At 39.5% G+C, this 19,702-nt stretch overlaps 1 protein-coding gene across 7 annotated transcripts in view; it reads right to left on the minus strand.

The window, feature by feature from the left end:
• Positions 1–19,702, minus strand: part of USP40 (ubiquitin specific peptidase 40) — a 103,346-nt gene that overhangs the window by 25,680 nt on the left and 57,964 nt on the right. For 5 of the 7 annotated variants that reach the window (XM_037741744.1, XM_017537687.2, XM_017537686.2 and 2 more), the window contains 7 exons: positions 14,137–14,173; positions 11,074–11,138; positions 9,406–9,480; positions 7,642–7,768; positions 5,396–5,490; positions 3,639–3,757; positions 2,246–2,311 (listed from right to left, as the gene is read on the minus strand). In XM_037741744.1, the coding sequence (XP_037597672.1) occupies positions 2,246–2,311; positions 3,639–3,757; positions 5,396–5,490; positions 7,642–7,768; positions 9,406–9,480; positions 11,074–11,138; positions 14,137–14,173 (584 nt within the window). Of the gene's footprint in view, positions 1–2,245; positions 2,312–3,638; positions 3,758–5,259; positions 5,300–5,395; positions 5,491–7,641; positions 7,769–9,405; positions 9,481–11,073; positions 11,139–14,136; positions 14,174–19,702 lie in introns of those variants that run through there. The other 2 variants (XM_037741746.1, XM_037741747.1) reach the window with 2 other exon arrangements.

A 19,702-nucleotide genomic window follows, 5' to 3' on the forward strand; every position in this document is an offset into this window, starting at 1 on the left:
AGTAGAGACGGGGTTTCACCATGTTGACCAGGATGGTCTCGATCTCTTGACCTCGTGATCCACCCGCCTCGGCCTCCCAAAGTGCTGGGATTACAGGCGTGAGCCACCGCGCCCGGCCTTCTGGTTTTTATAAGGAGAGATTTTCCCTAAATGCTGGATGCTAGTGGCAAATCCTTATTCCCCACTTCAATTTCCTTCAATCTTGATGAAGAGTGGAAGCAAAGATCCCATTCTCAGTCCACAGCAGAGCCCCGCAGAGAGGGTAGGGAACCTTCCTCAGTGCAGGAGAAAAGGACAGAGTTGGCGGAGGGGGACAGGGTGAGAGGGGCCCAGCCTGACAGCCCAGCAGCTGGCAGGAGGAGAGTGGGCTCGAGGCAGGCACTTGCGCCTTTGATTTTGGGGGCTATCCATCTGGGCCGCTGTGAGGTACCCAGGGAGAAGAACCTGAGGGCTGGAATTGGGAAGAGAGACACGTGGGGGTGAGGGACATGGCTGCAGCTGTGGGAGATGGGAAACCCTGGCAGGAGGAGGAGAAAGAGCAACACTCAGCAAGTCAGGAGGAACAGAGACGTGCAGAGGTCAGCAGAGGCCATGGAGGAAAAGCTACAGATGAGAAATAGAAGGCTGTGGGGGAAATGAAAACTGGTTCTTAGGATGCTGAGACAATGACCGATTTTTAGATGATGTAATTCTGTCAGCGTTTCTACCATCAAAAGAGGTGACACAATGAGAGAAAAGAAATGACTGTAAGAAAGAGAGCACATGGGAGGATGTGGGCCTGTGGAATCAGAAGAGTGCAGAGTGCAAGAGCAGAGGATGCACAGTCCTGCGTCCCCACAGGGGAGGGGCTGCTGGCCAGGGAGAAGGGCCTCACCCAGCACAGTGCGACCAGAGGAGGGAAAGGGCATTGGCACAGATGCTGAAGTTGCCAAGGAGGGGACAGAGGCTACTGGAGAGAAACAGGAGGGACTAGAGGCCTCCTTGAGGAGAGCAGGAATGGTCTGGAGGTCAGCCAAGGACAGAAGAGCCCACGGAAGGGGCCTGAAGAGGTGCATAGCTCCTCTTCAAGAGGACAAAAGGCACTGTGTCTATCAAAACCTGACACTGCTTACAACCATTGTGACAAAGGGTCAAAATCACAAAGAGCTCACACAAATTTCAAGAGAGCTTTTCCCTTAGACTTCATTGCAGAAACAGGCAAAATACATGAAATAATTCATTCATGTACTCACAAAATACAGTTTGCATGAATGCCTGAGCTTACTAGTCATCAAAACACTGCAGCAAATGAGAACAAAATAATCATCTTTCATTTATCAATTTAGGAAACATCTAGACAATGAAATATTCAATGTTGGTTTGTGGGCAAGGTAAAATAAACACTCATATTCTGGTACAACTTATCTGAAAAATATTTAACTATTTAAAGAGGTTTAAAATGTCCATACCATTTGATCCTGGAATTCCCCTCCAGGAAACTATTTCTGGTTGTACAACTTGTATTAAGAATTGTTTTTATAAAAACACTAAAATTAAATACAGGTTAGACATGGCTGAAAGAGTGCTTTCTCATATAATAAGCAGACAACAAGAAGAATATTCACATCATAACAGCTACAGCAAATCTTAATAGTTCATGATATTTACAAAAGGACTTGTAAAACATTTTCCTACAGTGAAAACAGAACAAGATGGTTTGATTGTAGACAATTTTGGGTGCATCTTTATTTAATAAATAATTATGGACTAGGACATGGGCACTGTGACTATTCTAAGTATTGAGAATATAGCAATGAATCAAGTACTTACATTCTAGTAGTGGGAGACAGATACTAACAAATACGTCGGTGAGTTCAGAAGCTGTCGGGATATGAGGATGAATAAAGCAGAATAAGGGGCAGAGTGAAGGGAGCAAGGATAAATCTGCTGGGCGGCGGACTGTCGGGACACACTATGACAGCTGTGGGTGGGCCTCTTGCTGACACTTCAGGGTCACCATGGGGTCAATATGCACTTCAGGGTTACTGAAAAATTAATTCTCCCTTACTATTTTTACGGGAGAATAGGTTCCAAGTTTTAGACACAGACATACAAACACATTTCTGGAACACAATCCATTTTAAGTTGCTAGGCTACTTAGAAACAGTGAAAAAAAACACTGCACTGTTAAGTTGTTAAACCTTAAAAAGGCAAACTATGTTAATATATGTGTGTGCCACTTTCGATGCAGAGTAGAGTTTCTTACCCCAGGTTTTCTCCTTTCTGAAGAGGCTCTAAGCAGATCTCAATTCTCCGCCCTAGTTTATATTCCCTGATAATAAGTGAAACAAAATAATATTGAGTGACATAACATTTAATTTTCTTAAATAATTTTTTCTCAATTTTAAGCCTTTTTCTTGAGCAAAGGATTGTTTTCTGAGTACTTATAAGAACACCCAAGCTTTTGGAAAAGGGAAAAAATGAGAATCCTTGCTGTGGTTACTATTAGGTACTTGAGTCATTTCTTACTAAACATGTAGGTCCGGCTCTGGGAAGATAGCCAAATTGCCAAAGACATTTCCCTATGTTCAGTCAGGGTTAAGATTCTCATGCCAGTCACTTTGGGATGGTAATCAGAACTAACTGAAAGCAGCGTTGGCCAGGCGCAGTGGCTCACGTGTATAATCCCAACACTTTGGGAGGCCAAGGTGGGCGGATTACCTGAGGTCAGGAGTTCAAGACCAGCCTGGCCACCATGGCGAAACCCTGTCTCTACTAAAAGTACAAAAATTAGCCAGGCATGGTGGTGGGTGCCTATAATCCCAGCTACTCAGGAGGCTGAGGCAGGAGAATCGCTTGAACCTGGGAGGTGGAGTTTGTAGTAAGCCAAGATCATGCCACTGCACTCCAGTCTGGATGACAAGAGCCAGACTCCGTCTCAAGAAGAATTAAAAAAAAGACCAGGCACAGTGGCTCACGTGCCTATAATCCCAGCACTTTGAGAGGCCAAGGTGGAAGGACTGCTTGAGGCTAGGATTTCCTGACCAGACTGGGTAACACAGGAAGACCTTGTCATAACAAAAAATTAGCCTGGTGTCATGGCACATGCCCGAGGTCCCAGCTACACGGGAGGCTAAGGCGGGAGGATCACGTGAGCCCAGGAGGTTGAGGCTGTAGCTGAGCCATGATCACGCCACTGTACTCCAGCCTGGGCGACGCATCCAGACCCTGTCTATTTAAAAAAAAAAAAAAAGAAAAGAAAAGAAAAAGCAGGCTCAGGGCTGCTTTTTGCAAAGGAAATGAACCAAACCTGCTCTTTAAGTTCAAAGTTTCAGAAGGAGGATCAGCTGAATCCAACATTTCTGAGTGAGAAACAGCTGCTCCTACTTTTCTTCTCACTCCAAATGCTTTTAAGTTGTATAATGTCACAGTCACTGGAGCACAGAAAAAATACACAACGCTACATTTATACTTAACATGGAAAACTGAAGTCTTGGGGTTTATGATGAAAAGTATCACCCAAGTCACAAGTGTGGCATGCCCAGGAATGGGCTTTCTGTTTTCACGCAGCTCAGAAGAGCAATTCTTCCTCTATTCCTTGCATTAGCCAGTGTGGCGGCAGCAGAGAGTGACAGCGTTTCGTCCAGCAAGGAACCTACCTGAGCGGCTGCCGGTCAGTTCGTAAAAGCCTGCCCGGGCACTTCCTCTCCACCGTCCAGGCTCTGAGGTGGGGTGGGGACAGGACACTGAACTCCAGGAAAGGGGGCAAGGTCATGGCCTAGAAAAAGAAACAGACATTTCTCCAATGGTTTTAAAAAGCACTCTTCAAAACATACTGTTTTAGAAAAAAAATGAAGCACTACACAGTGACATCTCAGTGAAAGAGTCTCTCAAGTAATGAGAACATCATTTTAAAAGTCACAGGAATCTCTCTCTCTCAAATGACACTAACCCTGAGCAGTCTTCATATTCCTCTGCACCGAAATCAGCTTGAGGAAGAAGTGAGTTCTCTTATCTCTAAATCTGAGCCAAAAGCTCCTTTTTAATCACATTTGAAAAAGGAAACTTTGGAATTAACTTCCATGTGAGTAGAATTCACCAGGGCAGAGTCAGGTCTAATAGTATAGCAGGGACTCATCAGCCTTATTCCATGCCAGTGCAATTCTCCACCAATGTTTGCTCTGCTGATGAGTCAGCTTTTGATTTTGAAATATTTCAGAATCTTTGGTTGCAATCAGTAGGTCCAAACTGCTTGTTCTAATTCTGCAGGATTAGATCACTTTAAGCCCCTACTGATACACTTAGGTTGGAGTCCATAAAATTATGAATATTCATCCATTTTTTGACCTAAAAACAGTAATTTTGTATCTCTCAACCTGATACGAAGCAAAAAAAAAAAAAAAAGTATCTTCCCACTTGTTCTCATGAGAATAATTTTCTTTTTTCTTTATTTTTTGAGATGCAGTCTCCCTCCATTGCCCAGCCTGGAGTGCAGTGGCACGATCTCAGCTCACTGCAACCTCCCCCTCTGGGTTTAAGTGATTCTCTTGCCTCAGCCTCCTGAGTAGCTGGGATTACAGGTGTGCACCACCACGCCTGGCATTTTTTTTTCTTTTTTGTACTTTTAGTAGAGGTGGGGTTTCACCATGTTGGCCAGGCTGGTCCCAAACTCCTGACCTTGAGTGATCCGCCCACCTCGGACTCCCAAAGTGCTGGGATTACAGGTGTGAGCCACCATACCCAGCCAATGTCTGCTTTTTCTTGAGGAAGGGTATTTCATATGCTGAGGGCACACAAAAGCCAAACATCAACAAGCGCTAGTCATATATAGGCCCCCCCAGTTTCTCCTCTAAGAGAAGAAAGGAATGCTCATTTCAGTCCAACAGTAGGCAGATGCTTCTTCAACACTTCGTTGTACTTAACCCAGCCTTTCCATTTGGACAAAACCTTCCTCCTCTGTGAATGCCAACACAATATCTAGGTTAGCATCCTAACATAAAAGCTGGTGTTCTGACCGCCTGGGAAACTGGTAACGTAGCTTTTCATAACAACATTTAACGTATGGGTCACAATGGTACACAAACAATGTAAATAAAGGTATAAAGTGAATGCTTTACAAATGTTCCAAGAAACCATGTGTCCCTAAAAAATAAAAATGAACAAAAGCCGCAAGTCACTGAGGATAGATTGAAACAAAAGCACAGCATGCCTGTCAGAGGGACCCGTGAGGCCACGAGGAGCCGTCTGCACCATGGGCGTGTGTTGCCTGCGGGTACTCACCACTGAACATGGCATATGACAAATGCCATATCAGAACAGACTGTAATTGAGGGAAAAGGAGATAGAAGAATATATTAATATCTCACTGGAAGAAGTCACATTACCACTAAGTTATGGTGCAGGGAAGAAGTCTGACCTGAGATTTCAGCTCCGCCAGTGTGGCATCTTCTGAGATCTCTATGTCTCCCAAGTAGAGAAGAGAAACTTCTGCAGGCTCGTTCCCAGGAGCACCTTCCAAAGCACAGAATGGGATGTTTACAAGGAACTTGAAACTTATTTTGTGTTTCTGAAATACACTGCCATGTTTTGATATCGTAAATAGGTTATTAAAATTCCACTCAAGAGCCTCTGCATCCAAGTCTTGTGAGGAAGCCCCGTCTGGCTGGTGAGTAGGCAGGGGCATGTTGTTGGCAAAATACCATGAGGAATTTGACACTTATGACCCTACGGTGAATGTGCTTTTCCACACTCCCTCCTTCCTCAAAGAAGACTTTTTGGGTAGGATACACTGCCTGCATTCCGTGTGTTAGCTTCCTGTTTCCTTCTCATAACACTCATCCCAGCTTGTTCCATGTGTTTGTGTGTGTGCACAGGCAGGTGTTTAATTTTCCTCCTTAAAACAACAGGATTTTCTAAAGGAGGAGGCCATCTATCTTGTCTCCCCAGTGCGGGGTACAATGGGTGCCACATAATAAATGCCCAACAAATGTTTACGGAATTAAGGAAATCTGGACAGTAAGAAGGCCCTTTCCAAGTTTGTTTAAAAAAAGGGAAAAACACAATGCTTTCTCATCGAAAACAATATAAAAGCTGGCAACTAAATTTAGATTGTCTTCAGTTATTTTTGCTTTGTCTTTACTTCTGAGCACCTCACCAATGCATGGCAAGAAATTACAGACAGATTAGAAGTCAACTAAGTGCATTAGACGTTCTTCTTGTGTCTTAAGTAAACTACAGGCTGACACTACTGGAAAGACAATTTTAGGAAATTCTAAAGAATGAAATATATAATCATGGGCTACACAATGACTTGGTCAAAGACCACACATGTGATGTGGTCCTATACGATTATAAAACCATATTTTCACTGTACCGTTTTCTGTTTAGATACACAAACACTTGCCACTGTGTTATGATGCCTTCAGTATTCATACAGCAAGCTGCTGTGCAGGTCTATAATCTATGAGCAACAGGCTACACAGCATAGCCTAGGAGTGGAGGAGGCTGTACCATCTAGGTTTGTGTAAATCACTCTACCACGTTCACACAATGACAAAATCGCCTAACGACGCATTTCTCAAAACATATTCCTGTTAAGTGACACATGACTGTATTTCCCATTTGTTGTGATACAGATGTATTACCAAAAAAGGAACCTTTTATTTACTTTCATGTAGAAACATACTGAATAAACATGCTTTTAAATTCTGTATCCAATTCTACATGTAACTAGAATTCTATCACCAAAGCATTTTTAGCATTAGTTAACATGAACTAGTGTAACCCAACTAAAAAGTAACTTTATGTCAATTTTATAGCTCATTCAGCATTACTCTATCCATATAATCCTAACTTCAAAGAATAAGGAGATAAGAATTTGGCTCATTTATATTAATTTTATTACTGAGGCTTAAAAGATTAAAAAGAAATATAAGTAATATACTTCAAGGCACTAGGAAAACTAAATAAACATGATAAAAAGAAAAAAATAGCTAAAGAGTTGGGCCTATTAAAAATATACTTGCTTTATCTACAGTTATAAAATAGATTAAATGGTGTTTTCTTTATAATGAAGTGGAACTCCTCTTTGTACAAGGGCAACTGAATTCACTGATGGTGACTTCTGGCCATCGTGATGTGTGTGGCGGAACGCTGAGTAGGACAACATGCTTGTGCTTGTCTATTTTCCTTCTCAGAAGTCAGTGAGATGATGTCAAATGCCCTAGAAGCAGTTCCTGAGGGTTCTGACGCAGAAAGATTGTGACATGTGGAATGTGGACTCCTGGTCTCTGCCCCGGTGGGCTGCAATGACATCCCTAGAATTGGTTGAAGCCTCGGTATTCTGGTACATGGTGATAAATGGGGCCCCTGTTACCCTGAGGATCTTGAGAGATGATACATAAAAGTTTTTGGAAAAGTGTAATATATTCATATAATAGTAAATAACAATAAGATATATAGTGCTTTACAGAGGTTACAGAGCACCTACAGAAATAGCATGGTGTTATTATGCAATGTCTGGAATGACTTATGAAATTAAGAGGTCTTGATTTCTAACCTTACATTTTTAAAATAAATATTTCAGTTGACTCTCAGAGGACAGGCAGTCATTTTACCTCTGTTTATTATGCACTGGCTGCCGAAATCCTGTTCTGTTCTCACCTTGGCTAGAAGCAGCTCTCCATACTCTGGCCCAAGAGGAAGTACAGTTGGTCTGGTCCTGATGACTCTCCCAGTGTCCTGAGGGACGCTGAAGCTGGTACCACCAGATGGGTACCTTCAGGAAACCCTGAAGAATGGAGCACGTTTAGCTGTTCTGATTACAAAGATTAAGCGAAACTTCACTTCTACTTCCATAGAGAGAAACACCTTGATGACCTAAGATGTTCTTGAACTTACCATTTTTCTTTTTAGATTTATTAACTGTCTATACTTGTTTTTACAACCAAAAATTTAAAATCATAAAAATCAGACTTTGGGGTGACTGGACTAAAATGTCCTTTGCTTAGAAGTATCTTAGTAGATAAAATAAATGAGAGCATAAACAAGAACAATACGTTTGCTTGAACACACTATACCAGCCTTTCCAGGTGCAGTCCAAGTGCCGCTGGCCCGGGATACCAGTCCCGGCAGTGCCGTTTATCATACAGATGCAAGAGCCCATTGATCTAAGTTGTGTTTCTGATACAAACTAAGGGGAATAAACCCATTGTCTTATACATACCCTGTAATTTCAGTTTTACTTATTTAGCTAGTTCTTCCCACCTCTTTTTGTTAGTGAAGAATTTTAATAGGTTTATGAAGAGATAAAAGGTGTTATTGTTGCATCACTTAATTTCCAACAACAGAAGATGAGGATGTGAAAATTAACCACATATAACATTTTAAATAGACAGTTCAAGAAATGTGCATTGGAATATTTTTCTGTTTATCAGATTGGTTAAGATTAACAAATACTCAACCTTCATTCAATTAAATAAATGTAAATCAGAACAAAATTCCAGTTTTTCACCTAGCAGATTGTCAAAAACCAGCAAATTATGTTGGTGAAAATATCAGTAAACTTGAACACCTGTAAGTTGGTAGCAGGAATATAAACTGCTGAGAAGTTTCTGTAGAATAATTTGCCCATATCTGCCAAATTTTAAAATGTGCAGCCACTACATGTTTAGGAATTTACATTCTGATATAGCAGTACATGCATAGAAAGCCATAGGTGCAAGAATATTCATGCAAATTGTTTATGGGACCGAAAACCATGAACCAACTTCAAGGACCCTGTTTAAAAGATTTTTGGCTGGGCTTGGTGGCTCACACCTGTAACTCCAGCACTCTGGGGAGGCTGAAATTTAGGGCCATTTTTTCTCTTTTGGGTTCACCTTTACATGTATCCTCAGTTTAAAAGAAACAATATTGGTTTTAGAAAGTAGTGATATGCAATGCTTATGAAAGGGCAGTGAAATGAGCCCTCTCATATACTACTGCATATAACATCAAGGCTTTAAAGAGGTCATACCTTTGGACTTAGCAATTCCACATTTAGAACTATTTTCAGAAAGACTTATTTAAGTACTATTTATAAAAGCAAAATATTGAAAACAATCTAAGCTTCCAACAATGAGGATACAGATGAATTAAACTAGTAAAACATTACCTTGGATATGATGATTATTTTTGGATTTTATGAGAAGGTCAAAATGTCAAATATAAAAGGTAGGAAATAAAAATATTATATGTAATTAACTTTGCATGAGAATATTTAAAAGTTAGGAAACATATCTGATTGGTAGCATTTGGGGAAAGTTCTCTATTCTCTTTATGACTATCTGAATTTCCCTATTTTCCCTAAATGAAACTATATCATCTCTGTAATCAGGTAACAATAATTATTACTTATGAGATGTCTATTCAGAAGTAAAATCTTACCGGAGGAGGAAGTTGTCCTTCAATTAAAAGCAAAGTATCTCCAGAACATATCAGAAGTTCTTTCAGTGTTGCATCCTGGGAATACAGAAATTCTTTTTTGTCACTTATGACTTCTGAAAGGCATTGGATCTTTTAAAAATACTATGCCTGTATTATCAAGAAATAAATGAATAATAAAGCAGATATTGAAGACACAGGAAATAAGCTAAGACTATAAAATCAGTAAAGCATTATTTGTTAAATTGTGGGGTATAAACTGTAATATTACGAAAGACCTGAGGAAGGGGAGCTAGATGAAATGAGAAATGAGACACTGATTCACAGAAGATGAAATTTTAGTTAAGCCTAAAAAGATGGGTTGGATTTGGAAAGCTAGAGAAAATAAGAGAAGGAATTTCTTAAGAAAAAAAGAACAAGATTGATATTAACATGGCTTGTTTTGGTAGAGCACTGAGGCCACACTGATCGGAGTGGAAAGTACCAGGAGGTCACAGTGGACTGGAAGGGCAGGCACTAACCACAGGGATGTGGAGTGGAAATAAAGGAGCCATGGGAGATTTTGGAGGAGATTTTCCAGCTCAATTTGGCTGCAATATGCATGACACTGAAGCAAAAAACGCCTGGGTCCAGGAAAGCCATTACAATAATTTAGGTGAGAGGCATAAGAAGGCTAGCCTAGAGCCAAGTGTGGGAATGGTCACAGAAGGAGTGGAAAAGCTGACAGGTTTGGAGGCTGAGAGGAAACATGAAGAATGAAAGATGAAGAGGGTAAACCATATTTTACTCTTAAAAATTAGGATGGGAAAGATAGCTGGCAAGGCTGGAACAAGAAGCCAGTTCCGAGGGTAATGAGTCTTTTGGCTCACTTCTTAATCCAGGCAGTCAAACTCCTGGTCAGGCCCCAAGAGGGTCCTCTCTCTGTTGACTTACTGACTGCTAAACAGCAAAGAGCATTCCAGTGCAAGTCCCCAGCACACCGGCCTAGATCAACCTTCTGCTGACATTCAGTGCCCCTTCTTACAGAACAGGAAGCAGGCAGGTGAAGACTGGGCAAAGGGCTGCTGACCACAGCTACCTAAGCCTCCTCACAGAGCTTCATTTTGGGTCTCTACTTCTAAGGCCATGGGTTTGAACTGGGAAATGCAAAGCTATTTGGACCAACAAGATGACTAACCAGATTCCAACTATCCTATGATAAAATTATTCCTAATGCTGCCCTGAGAGTTTGGCTCAATCGAGTTTGGATAAAAGCCTATCACTTAGGAATGGCTGGTAAGATAAATTCTGTCACCATTAACTTACAGAGAAACTCCGAGATCAAAATATTCGGGGGTCAAAACTTCAGAGTGTATCTATCTATACAATTCCTCCATTAGCTCAAATGTCTGTTCTGTGAAGTTCTCTGCCTTCTCATGAACTAATCCTCCTAGATGCATACACTCATGGCAAGGGGTTTACCACAGATGTCAGAAATGTTCCCACTGCACTGAGACTTTCCCTTTATCAAAAAAACTATAGTAAGAAAAAAGGGAAATAGACCCATTCATAGATATCTGTATCCCACAGAAAGTAATTAAAGCTTTCTCATGAGTGGAATGAGTATCCTGAATGAAAATATGACATAAACGTAATCATATGAAAGAGGAAAATGTATAGAAATCGTCTTACTTCTTCACATAAAGGCTCCCCAGCTTCATAGCACCAATCCATTTTTCGTAAATGCCAGGCATCTCCTATAAAGCAAAATTGGGATGAAAAAAAATTTCAGAATATGCTTTACGAGTTTATCAGGAATGGCCCTTCTGGATAAGTGAATATCAAATGGGGTTTAATCTGCTGATAATTTTTAAGTAAATTATCTCTTCCAGAACGTGAAAAAAAATTACATTTCCTCAATCTGGTTTTCTCTCTCTTCTACCAAGAGCTGTATACTCATGAATAAAAACAACACTTGCTACTATTATATTAGGTTGGTGCAAAAGTAACTGTAGTTTTTGCCTTTGCTTTTTTTTTTTTTTTTTTTTGAGATGGGTTCTCGCCCTGTCACCCAGGCTGGGGTTACAGTGGTGTGATCTTGGCTCACTGCAATCTCCGCCTCTGGGGTTCAGGTGATTCTCCTGCCTCAGTCTCCTGAATAACTGAGACTACAGGCACATGCCATCATGCCTGGCTAATTTTTTGTATTTTTAGTAGAGACAGGATTTCACCATGTTGGCCAGGCTGGTCTCGAACTCCTGACTTCAGGTGATCCACCCGCCTCAGCCTCCCAAAGTGCTAGGATTACAGGCGTGAGCCACCACGCCCGGCCTGCCTTTACTTTTAATGGCAAAAACCACAATTACTTTTGTACCAGCTTAGTAAGATATTTACTTTATACCTTTATTATTTATGTGTATCCACATACATATATTATGTATCAGTATACATATATGTACACAGAATCCCTTCTCAAAGCATTATTAACTGAGTTTTATTTCACTGTCTTGGCTGAAAACAGATGCTAACATTGCCCAGCAACTATTAATATGTACAAGAAAATTATTCCTATCTACTTAGCAGTTAATCTAACAAAAATATAGTGCTAGTGCTTTCTGAACAGTTGATATGTTAATATTTATAAGTTTTAAATTGACTTTAATCAAAGAGTTGTTTTTCAGCATACTTGCTGCACTAGTGAAATGAGAAGAGAATTTTTTGCTTTTTAATCCCAACAGGCAAGCAAAGAAGAGATCTTTTTTGGGGTGGGAAGAAAGTTGAATGCAATAAAAGAAAGAAATCCTGGTTATTAAAAATAATAGCAATGCTTATGAACACAAAACTCCCCCTACTCACCAAAAACATGAAATAGCCAAAGAATAAACACAATGTTATATTTATCTGCACAGGCCACAAGTTTTGAATCCCAATACTCTTGTTTGCAGACCTTCTTTATTGTTAGTTCTAGTTTTTTTGGAGACAGGCTCTCATTCCTGTCTGGAGTGCAGTGGTGCAATCTCAGCTCCCTACAACCTCCAGCTTTCAGGCTCAAGTGTTTCTCTTATTTCAGCCTCCTGAGTAGCTGGGACTGCAGGTGCATACCACTGTATCCTGCTAATTTTTGTATTTTTGGTAGAGGTGGGGTTTCACCATGTTGCCCAAGCTGCTCTTGAACTCCTGGGATCAAGTGATCCACCTGCCTTGGCCTCCCAAAGTGTTGGGATTACAGGTGTGAGCCACTGCACCCAGCCAAGTTCTAGCTTTAAATACAGAAAAATTTATATCAGTTAAAAAACATAATTTAAGTATCTCTAAGAAGCCACCAGTAAGTTAAAAGTGAACACTATTACTTCACAGTACAGCATGGTAAAAATAACTTGGGTTGTGAAAGGAGAATGACCTAGATACTTGCTGTATAACTCTGGGGGAACCATTTCACCTTTCTTGGCCTTTGTTTCCTCATCTATAAAATGGGCATGTGGGATAACCCCTGTATGGTAGGACTGTTGTTCAGGTTAAGTGAGACACTGCGTATAACTTTTAGAAGAATGTCTTGCACCCAGAGCACCCTAACTTCCTTTCCAGATAACAAAGCCATAGGCTTCCGCATTCATGAAGTCTAAGAACAGCAAAGTGCTCCACTGAAAGGAGAATGAGGTCTCATCAAGCTCACTGACATGATCCCACCTGGAAAGTTACTTCAGTTATCTTCGATTTATTTTTTTCATTCATTCTATATTCCCTCGTCTATACTACAAAAATACTGATATGAAACAGAACACACTGAAATTTGCAACCAGTGAGATTTAAAAGAATCAGTGGAAGACCTGTGTAGCTCCAGGTGGTATAAATCTTAGCTTTCTTTCTTTTTATTTTAAGTTCTGAGGTACATGTGCAGGATGTGCAGGTCTGTTACGTAGGTAAATGTGTGCCATGGTCGTTTGCTGCACCTACTAACCTACCACCTGGGTATTAAGCTCAGAATGTATTAGCTATTTTTCCTGATGCTCTCCCTCACCCCTCCAGCTCCCGTTCCCCGACACACACACCAACATGCCCCAATGTGTGTTGTTCCTCTCCCTGTGTCCATGTGTTCTCATTGTTTGGCTCCTACTTATAAGTGAGAATGTGTGGTGTCTGGTTTTCTGTTCCCGCATTAGTTTGCTGAGGATAATGACCCAGCTCCATCATGACCCTGCAAAGGACACGATCTCATCCCTTTCTATGGCTGCACAGTATTCCATGGTGTATATGCATCACATTTTCTTTATCCAGTCTATCACTGATGGGCATTTGGGCTGATTCCATGTCTTTCCTATTGTGAATAGTGCTGCAATGAACATACACAGGCATGTATCTTTATAATAGAATGATTTATATTCCTCTGGGTATATAGCCAGTAATGGGATTGCTAGATCAATGGTATTTCTGGTTTTAGGTCTTTGAGGAATCGCCACACTGTCTTCCACAATGGTTGAGCTAATTTACACTCCCACCAACACTGTAAAGCATTCCTACTTTGTACCTTTGCTAGATCCTATCTACATTCTCTCTTCAGAGCTATACCACTAGTTTTCTTGTAGCATGCCAACAAGAAACAGGATAATTCATTACGTACACAAAGAAGGGTAAACTACTTTTTATTTCTCCACACCCTGTAATTTTTTTTTTTTTCCTACAACCCTGGAGAAAAACAAAGTTCAAAAAATTTTCATTAGGCTTATAAATAATATGTTGTTATGGTAAATAACTTACCTTGTAGGCCAGATTTCTCCAGCATTAACTTTAAACACTGTAAAGATAAACAATGTCCAATGTTAGTTTTCTGTTTCTGAGTTACAGTTCTAGGACAAACACGCTTTTTGGACCCTAGGCCTATTTAAATCTGACTATATTTAATGATTCCTGAGTAGGTAAAGATAGACATAGTTAAGAATATGGCACACAAGTCAGCTTTCCTTTCTAAGGGCTAGATGGGGCCAGTTCAGGAGGGGGAAAAACAGTTTCTGGTGTTTGCAAGCAGGACTTATTTCAAAGTTTCCATTCACCAACTCCCAGGTCTGAACCATGACTTCCTTCTGTGAGGATTAACTGTGTGTCTTTGGCCAAATATGATTTATCAAGCTAATTTCATAGACATTAAACTCTGAATCCTATAAAAGGAGATTAGCCTTTATTTAGCATCCATGAAACACAACTGATCATACAAAAACTCACAAGAATTGTGCAAGCTGTGATCTCATGGCATAATGCAAAAATGATACAATATTAACAAAAGTTTCAATAAAACAAAAATAGTATTTAAAACAATTTCTTGAGGGAAAAACATTGCAACTTAAATCTTGGGCAAGCAAGCAAATAAAATTTGACTTCTACTACACTAGAGCAAAAGGAAGCAAAAATAAGGATAGTCACTGCTGTACTGCTTATAATGAGAAAAATGGCAAAAAAAAAAAAAACCCACAAAAATACAGATTAATGGGAGATTTTTTAAAAAGCAGGAAATGTCTAAAAGCAGTTCAAAGAATAAAACAGATTTATATATATTGCTCTTAAAATATCTTTAAAATATTTTAAGTGAAACAAAGTTCTAGTATAATATATGCAGAGTGATCCCATTTATAATTTAAAAGAAAATCACAGAAACAAAGCACACCCTTCATTTCTATATGTATGTACAAAGACACATGCTGGTATAGGCACAGCAAAGGTCTGAAGGGACACACACTCTACTTATGCGGATAAGATGATGTCATCCGATTCCAACAGTGACTTCCAGAGAAAGGACTAGAATAGAGTGGTAACCAAGGGGGACTGTTATTCCCCGGAGAAGTTTAAAAAGTGAGAAGAAACCCATGGTTACTTGTATGATAAAAAAATAAAAAAAGGCTTTAAACTATAATTATGGATTGTTCAGAAAATGACAATGAAAACACAGTATACTAAAACATGGTGGATGAATGAAAGCAAACTTATAGTCTAAGAAAACTTAAAGTCTTAAACATAGTATTTAAGAAAAACAATCAAACAGTGGAGCCATCAACTTAACTGTGTTTTAGCAAGGGAAAACAGAGCTTAAGCCTTGTTTCAGAAACAGCAAGGAAGCCAGTGTGGCTAGAGTAGAGTGAGTAATAGGGGGAAATGGTTGGAGGTTTGAAACAAAACAAAAATATGCCAGAGAGCCGGATCACAGAGGCCCTTGTGCATACACTGAAGGCTTCACCTCTTACTCTGGGCAAGATGGGAAAACACAGGAGAGTTCTGAGTATAGGGGTGACTAATCTCTCTTACATTTTAAAGGATCACTCAACTCTTTTGTAAGAACAGACACTGGGAAGTGTAAGGCTATAAGGAAGGAGATCAGTTACGAAGCTGGTGGATGAAATTAAATTCCGATGAAAAAGATGACAGGTTTGACAGGTGGTGGCAATGAACAGAATGAGATGTGGTCAGATCCTAGGTACATTTTGATGGTAGAACCAAAACAATGTCTTGTGAAACTGAATGTGAAGTCAGAAAGAGAAGAATCAAGGATGACTTTAAGACTTTCAGCCTAAACAAGTGAAAAACGGAGCTGCCATTAACTGAAAAAGAAAAATATGAAGAAAGAAGAATCAAGGATGACTTTAAGACTTTCAGCCTAAACAAGTAAAAAATGGAGCTGCCATTAACTGAAAAAGAGAAACATATGAGTGGGGTATGTTTCAGGGAGAAGAGTTTTTCTGTGAATATGTTCTAGGTTGGGATGATTGTCAGACAACCAAGTGGCAGCTGGATGTTCTGGGGCCAGGTCCAGTCTAACAACCGAGCAGCAGAATGCTCAAAGATGGAGAAGAGGAGGAGAGAGCAAACTGAGAAGGGAAGGCCAGTGAGGTATAAGGAAGAGCTATGGTCTTCTGGAGCCCAGTGACAAAAGTGTTTCAAATAATAGAGTCATCAGCTATATCGAATGTTGTTGACAGAACAAGTAAGATGAGTAAAAACTGCTCATTGTACATAGTTAATATGGAGGCCACAAATGACTCTGACATAAGCTGTTTTAGTGACACAGCAAGAACAAGTCAGCCTGCAAGGAGTTCAACAGAGTACAGAAAGGAAAATATATCACTTTTGAAAAGTTCTGTGGTTCCTTTCTTCGAAATTAAAAAACGCAAAGTTAAAAAGGCCAGTAAAAAACTGGGAAAATACCTGCAGAGAACAGTAAAATGATCCTCAAATACCCATCACCCAGTCCCAGTTACAGGTTGAGTATCCCTTATCTAAAATACTTAGGACTAGAAGTGTTTCAAATTTTGGATTTTAAAAAAAATTTTTGGAATATCTGCGTTATACTTACCAGCTAAGTAACCTTAATCCAAAAATCTAAATCAGAAATGCTCCAATGTATATTTTCTTTGAGTGTCATGTCAAAGAGTCAAAAAGTGCTCAAAAAGTTTTGGATTTTGCAATCTAGCAGTGGCCCTGCCTCCCTAGAGAGAGCACTGCACAGCTGCCTGGACCACACATGCCTGTACCCAGCCCAATAGCTAGTGTGGCAGTATCCCCCACCCCAGAGAGACCAACACACAGCTATGTTCCGACTGTGCTTCGTCTCAGCACAAACCAGCACCCTTTCCTCCAGCAAACCACATCACCTCTGTCACAAACACCCATAGCCTAAGCAATTGCAGATATCATTAACGAGGATTATAGCTGAAGAACTGGTGTAGAGATCATGCTGTTGAGTCTACCAGGAACCAAAGCCAACAACATATCATTTCCAACAGACACCCTAGAACCCATCTGCAGGAAAAAGCTCCTCCCTATAAAAGCTACTCCATAAAATTGGAAAAAGTAAATGTTCAAGTAAATGCAAATATATCAACATAAGAAGACAAGAAACATAAAGAGCCAAGGAAATATGATATTCTGAAAGGAACACAACTAAGTCTCCAGTAATAAACCACGAAGAAAAGTATATTTATGAAATGCCTGAAGAGACATTCAAAACAATGATCTTAAGGAAACTCATAAACAAGAGAATACAAACAATTCAAAATTCAACAAAATCAGAAAAAAATAATTCACAATCTGAATCAGAAATTCATCAGAGAAAGAATTTCTGAACTTGAAGACAGGTCTTTTGTAATAACCTAGTCAGAGGAATAAAAAGAAATAACAATTTAAAAAGAATGACGAAAGTCTACAGGACCAACAAGACACCATTAAATGAAAAAAATTTCTAATCATACAATAGCCAGGGCAGAATAAATGACAAAAGACACAGAAATCTATTTAATGAAATAATAGGTAAAAAAATTCCCAAGTCTGGGAGAGACATGGACATCCAGATCCAGAAAGCTCACAGGTCCCTGATTAAACCCAAAAAGATCCTCTTTGGGCACTTTGTAATCAGACTGTCAAAGGTTAAAGACAAAAAGAGAATTCTGAAAGCTACAAGAGAAAAGCATTAAGTCACATATAAGGGAATCCCCAGTAGACTATCAGTGGATTTCTTAGCAGAAACTTTGCAGGCTGGAAGAAAATGGGGAAGAAAAAAACACTGTCAGCCAAGAATATTATATCCAGCAAAGATATCCTTCAGAAATGAAGGTGAGATAAAAATGTCAGATATGAAAAAGCTAAAGGAATTTAGCACCACTAGACTAATCTCACAAGAAATACTTAAAGGAGTGTAACAACTGGAAACAAAAGTATGATAATTACTACCATAAAAACACATGACAGTATAAAAATCACAAGTATAGGTAAATTCATAATCAGAATACCCCAGTGTTACAATGGTGCTATATAAATCTATCAATTCTCTTCCATGAAGGTTTCAAGTCAAAATAGTCAAAAACAACAACAGCTATAATTAGTGGCTAAGGACACAATAGATAAAGATGTAAATTAAAGCAACAAAAATATAAATTGTAGAGGGAAGGGAAAAAAATTCTCAAGTATTTTTATACGACCAAAGTTGAGTTGAATACTTTATCTTAGCCCCAGAGTAACCACAAAGAAAGAAATGACAGCAAATACACAAAAACGAAAGAGAAAAGAAACAAAGCTTAGCACCATAGATAACCATTAAACCACAGAAGTAAACAACCCAGAAAGGGAGAAAAAAGATTTACAAAACAATCAGAAAACAATTAACAAAATGGTAGAAATAAGTTCTTACTTATCAATAATAACCTTGATCAAATTCTTCAATTAAAAGATATAGAGTGACTGAATGGATTACAAAAAAGAAGACTCAACTATATGTTGCCTAAAAGAGACTCACCTCACTGTTAAATACAGACTGAAAGTGAAGGGATGGAAAAAGTCCATGCAAATAGAAACCAAAAGCGAGCAAGAGTAGCTACATTTTTGTCAGATAAAACAGACCTTAACTCAAAAACTGTAAAAAGTTATTATAATTGATAATGGTCATTGTAGAAGGAGGTCATTATATAATAACTTACTATATAATCTATAATGATATAAAGGGATTCAGCAAGAGAATATAACAATTGTAAATATATATGCAAACACCACCAGAACACCCAAATATATAAAGCAAGTATTATTAGACCTCTAGAGGGACAAGACTGTAATACAGTAATAGTAGGGCCTTCAACACCCCACTTTTTTTTTTTTTTTTTTTTTTTTTTTTGAGACGGAGTTTCGCTCTTGTTACCCAGGCTGGAGTGCAATGGCGCGATCTCGGCTCACTGCAACCTCCACCTCCCGGGTTCAGGCAATTCTCCTGCCCCAGCCTCCTGAGTCGCTGGGATTACAGGCACGCGCCACCATGCCCAGCTAATTTTTTGTATTTTTAGTAGAGACGGGGTTTCACCATGTTGACCAGGACGGTCTCGATCTCTTGACCTCGTGATCCACCCGCCTCGGCCTCCCACAGTGCTGGGATTACAGGCTTGAGCCACCGAGCCTGGCCTCACCCCACTTTCAATAATGGACATATCAAGACAGAAAACCAACAAAGAAACATAAACTTTAACTGCACCATAGACCAAATGGAACTAACACATTTACAGAACATTCCATCCAACAGCTGCAGGACACACATTCTTGTCAACTGCACAGAAAATATTATCCATGACAGATCACACATTAGACCACAAAACAAGTCTTAATAAATTTAAGAAGATAGATCATAACTAGGTTTATTAATTTATTAGGAGTTGAAAAAATGTGAAATTCTAAAATGCCTTATTAGTTGGAATATGTTTATGAAAAAAACTGCTCATTATCTGCTTAGCTACCCTAAGATACAGTTTGCAAGAAAAAAAAAAGCTTTATTTTTTCTCATTATGGCTGCCTAGCATCCATA

This window comes from Cebus imitator, unplaced genomic scaffold, assembly GCF_001604975.1.
Source record: "Cebus imitator isolate Cc_AM_T3 unplaced genomic scaffold, Cebus_imitator-1.0 Scaffold106, whole genome shotgun sequence".
NCBI lineage: Eukaryota > Metazoa > Chordata > Mammalia > Primates > Cebidae > Cebus > Cebus imitator.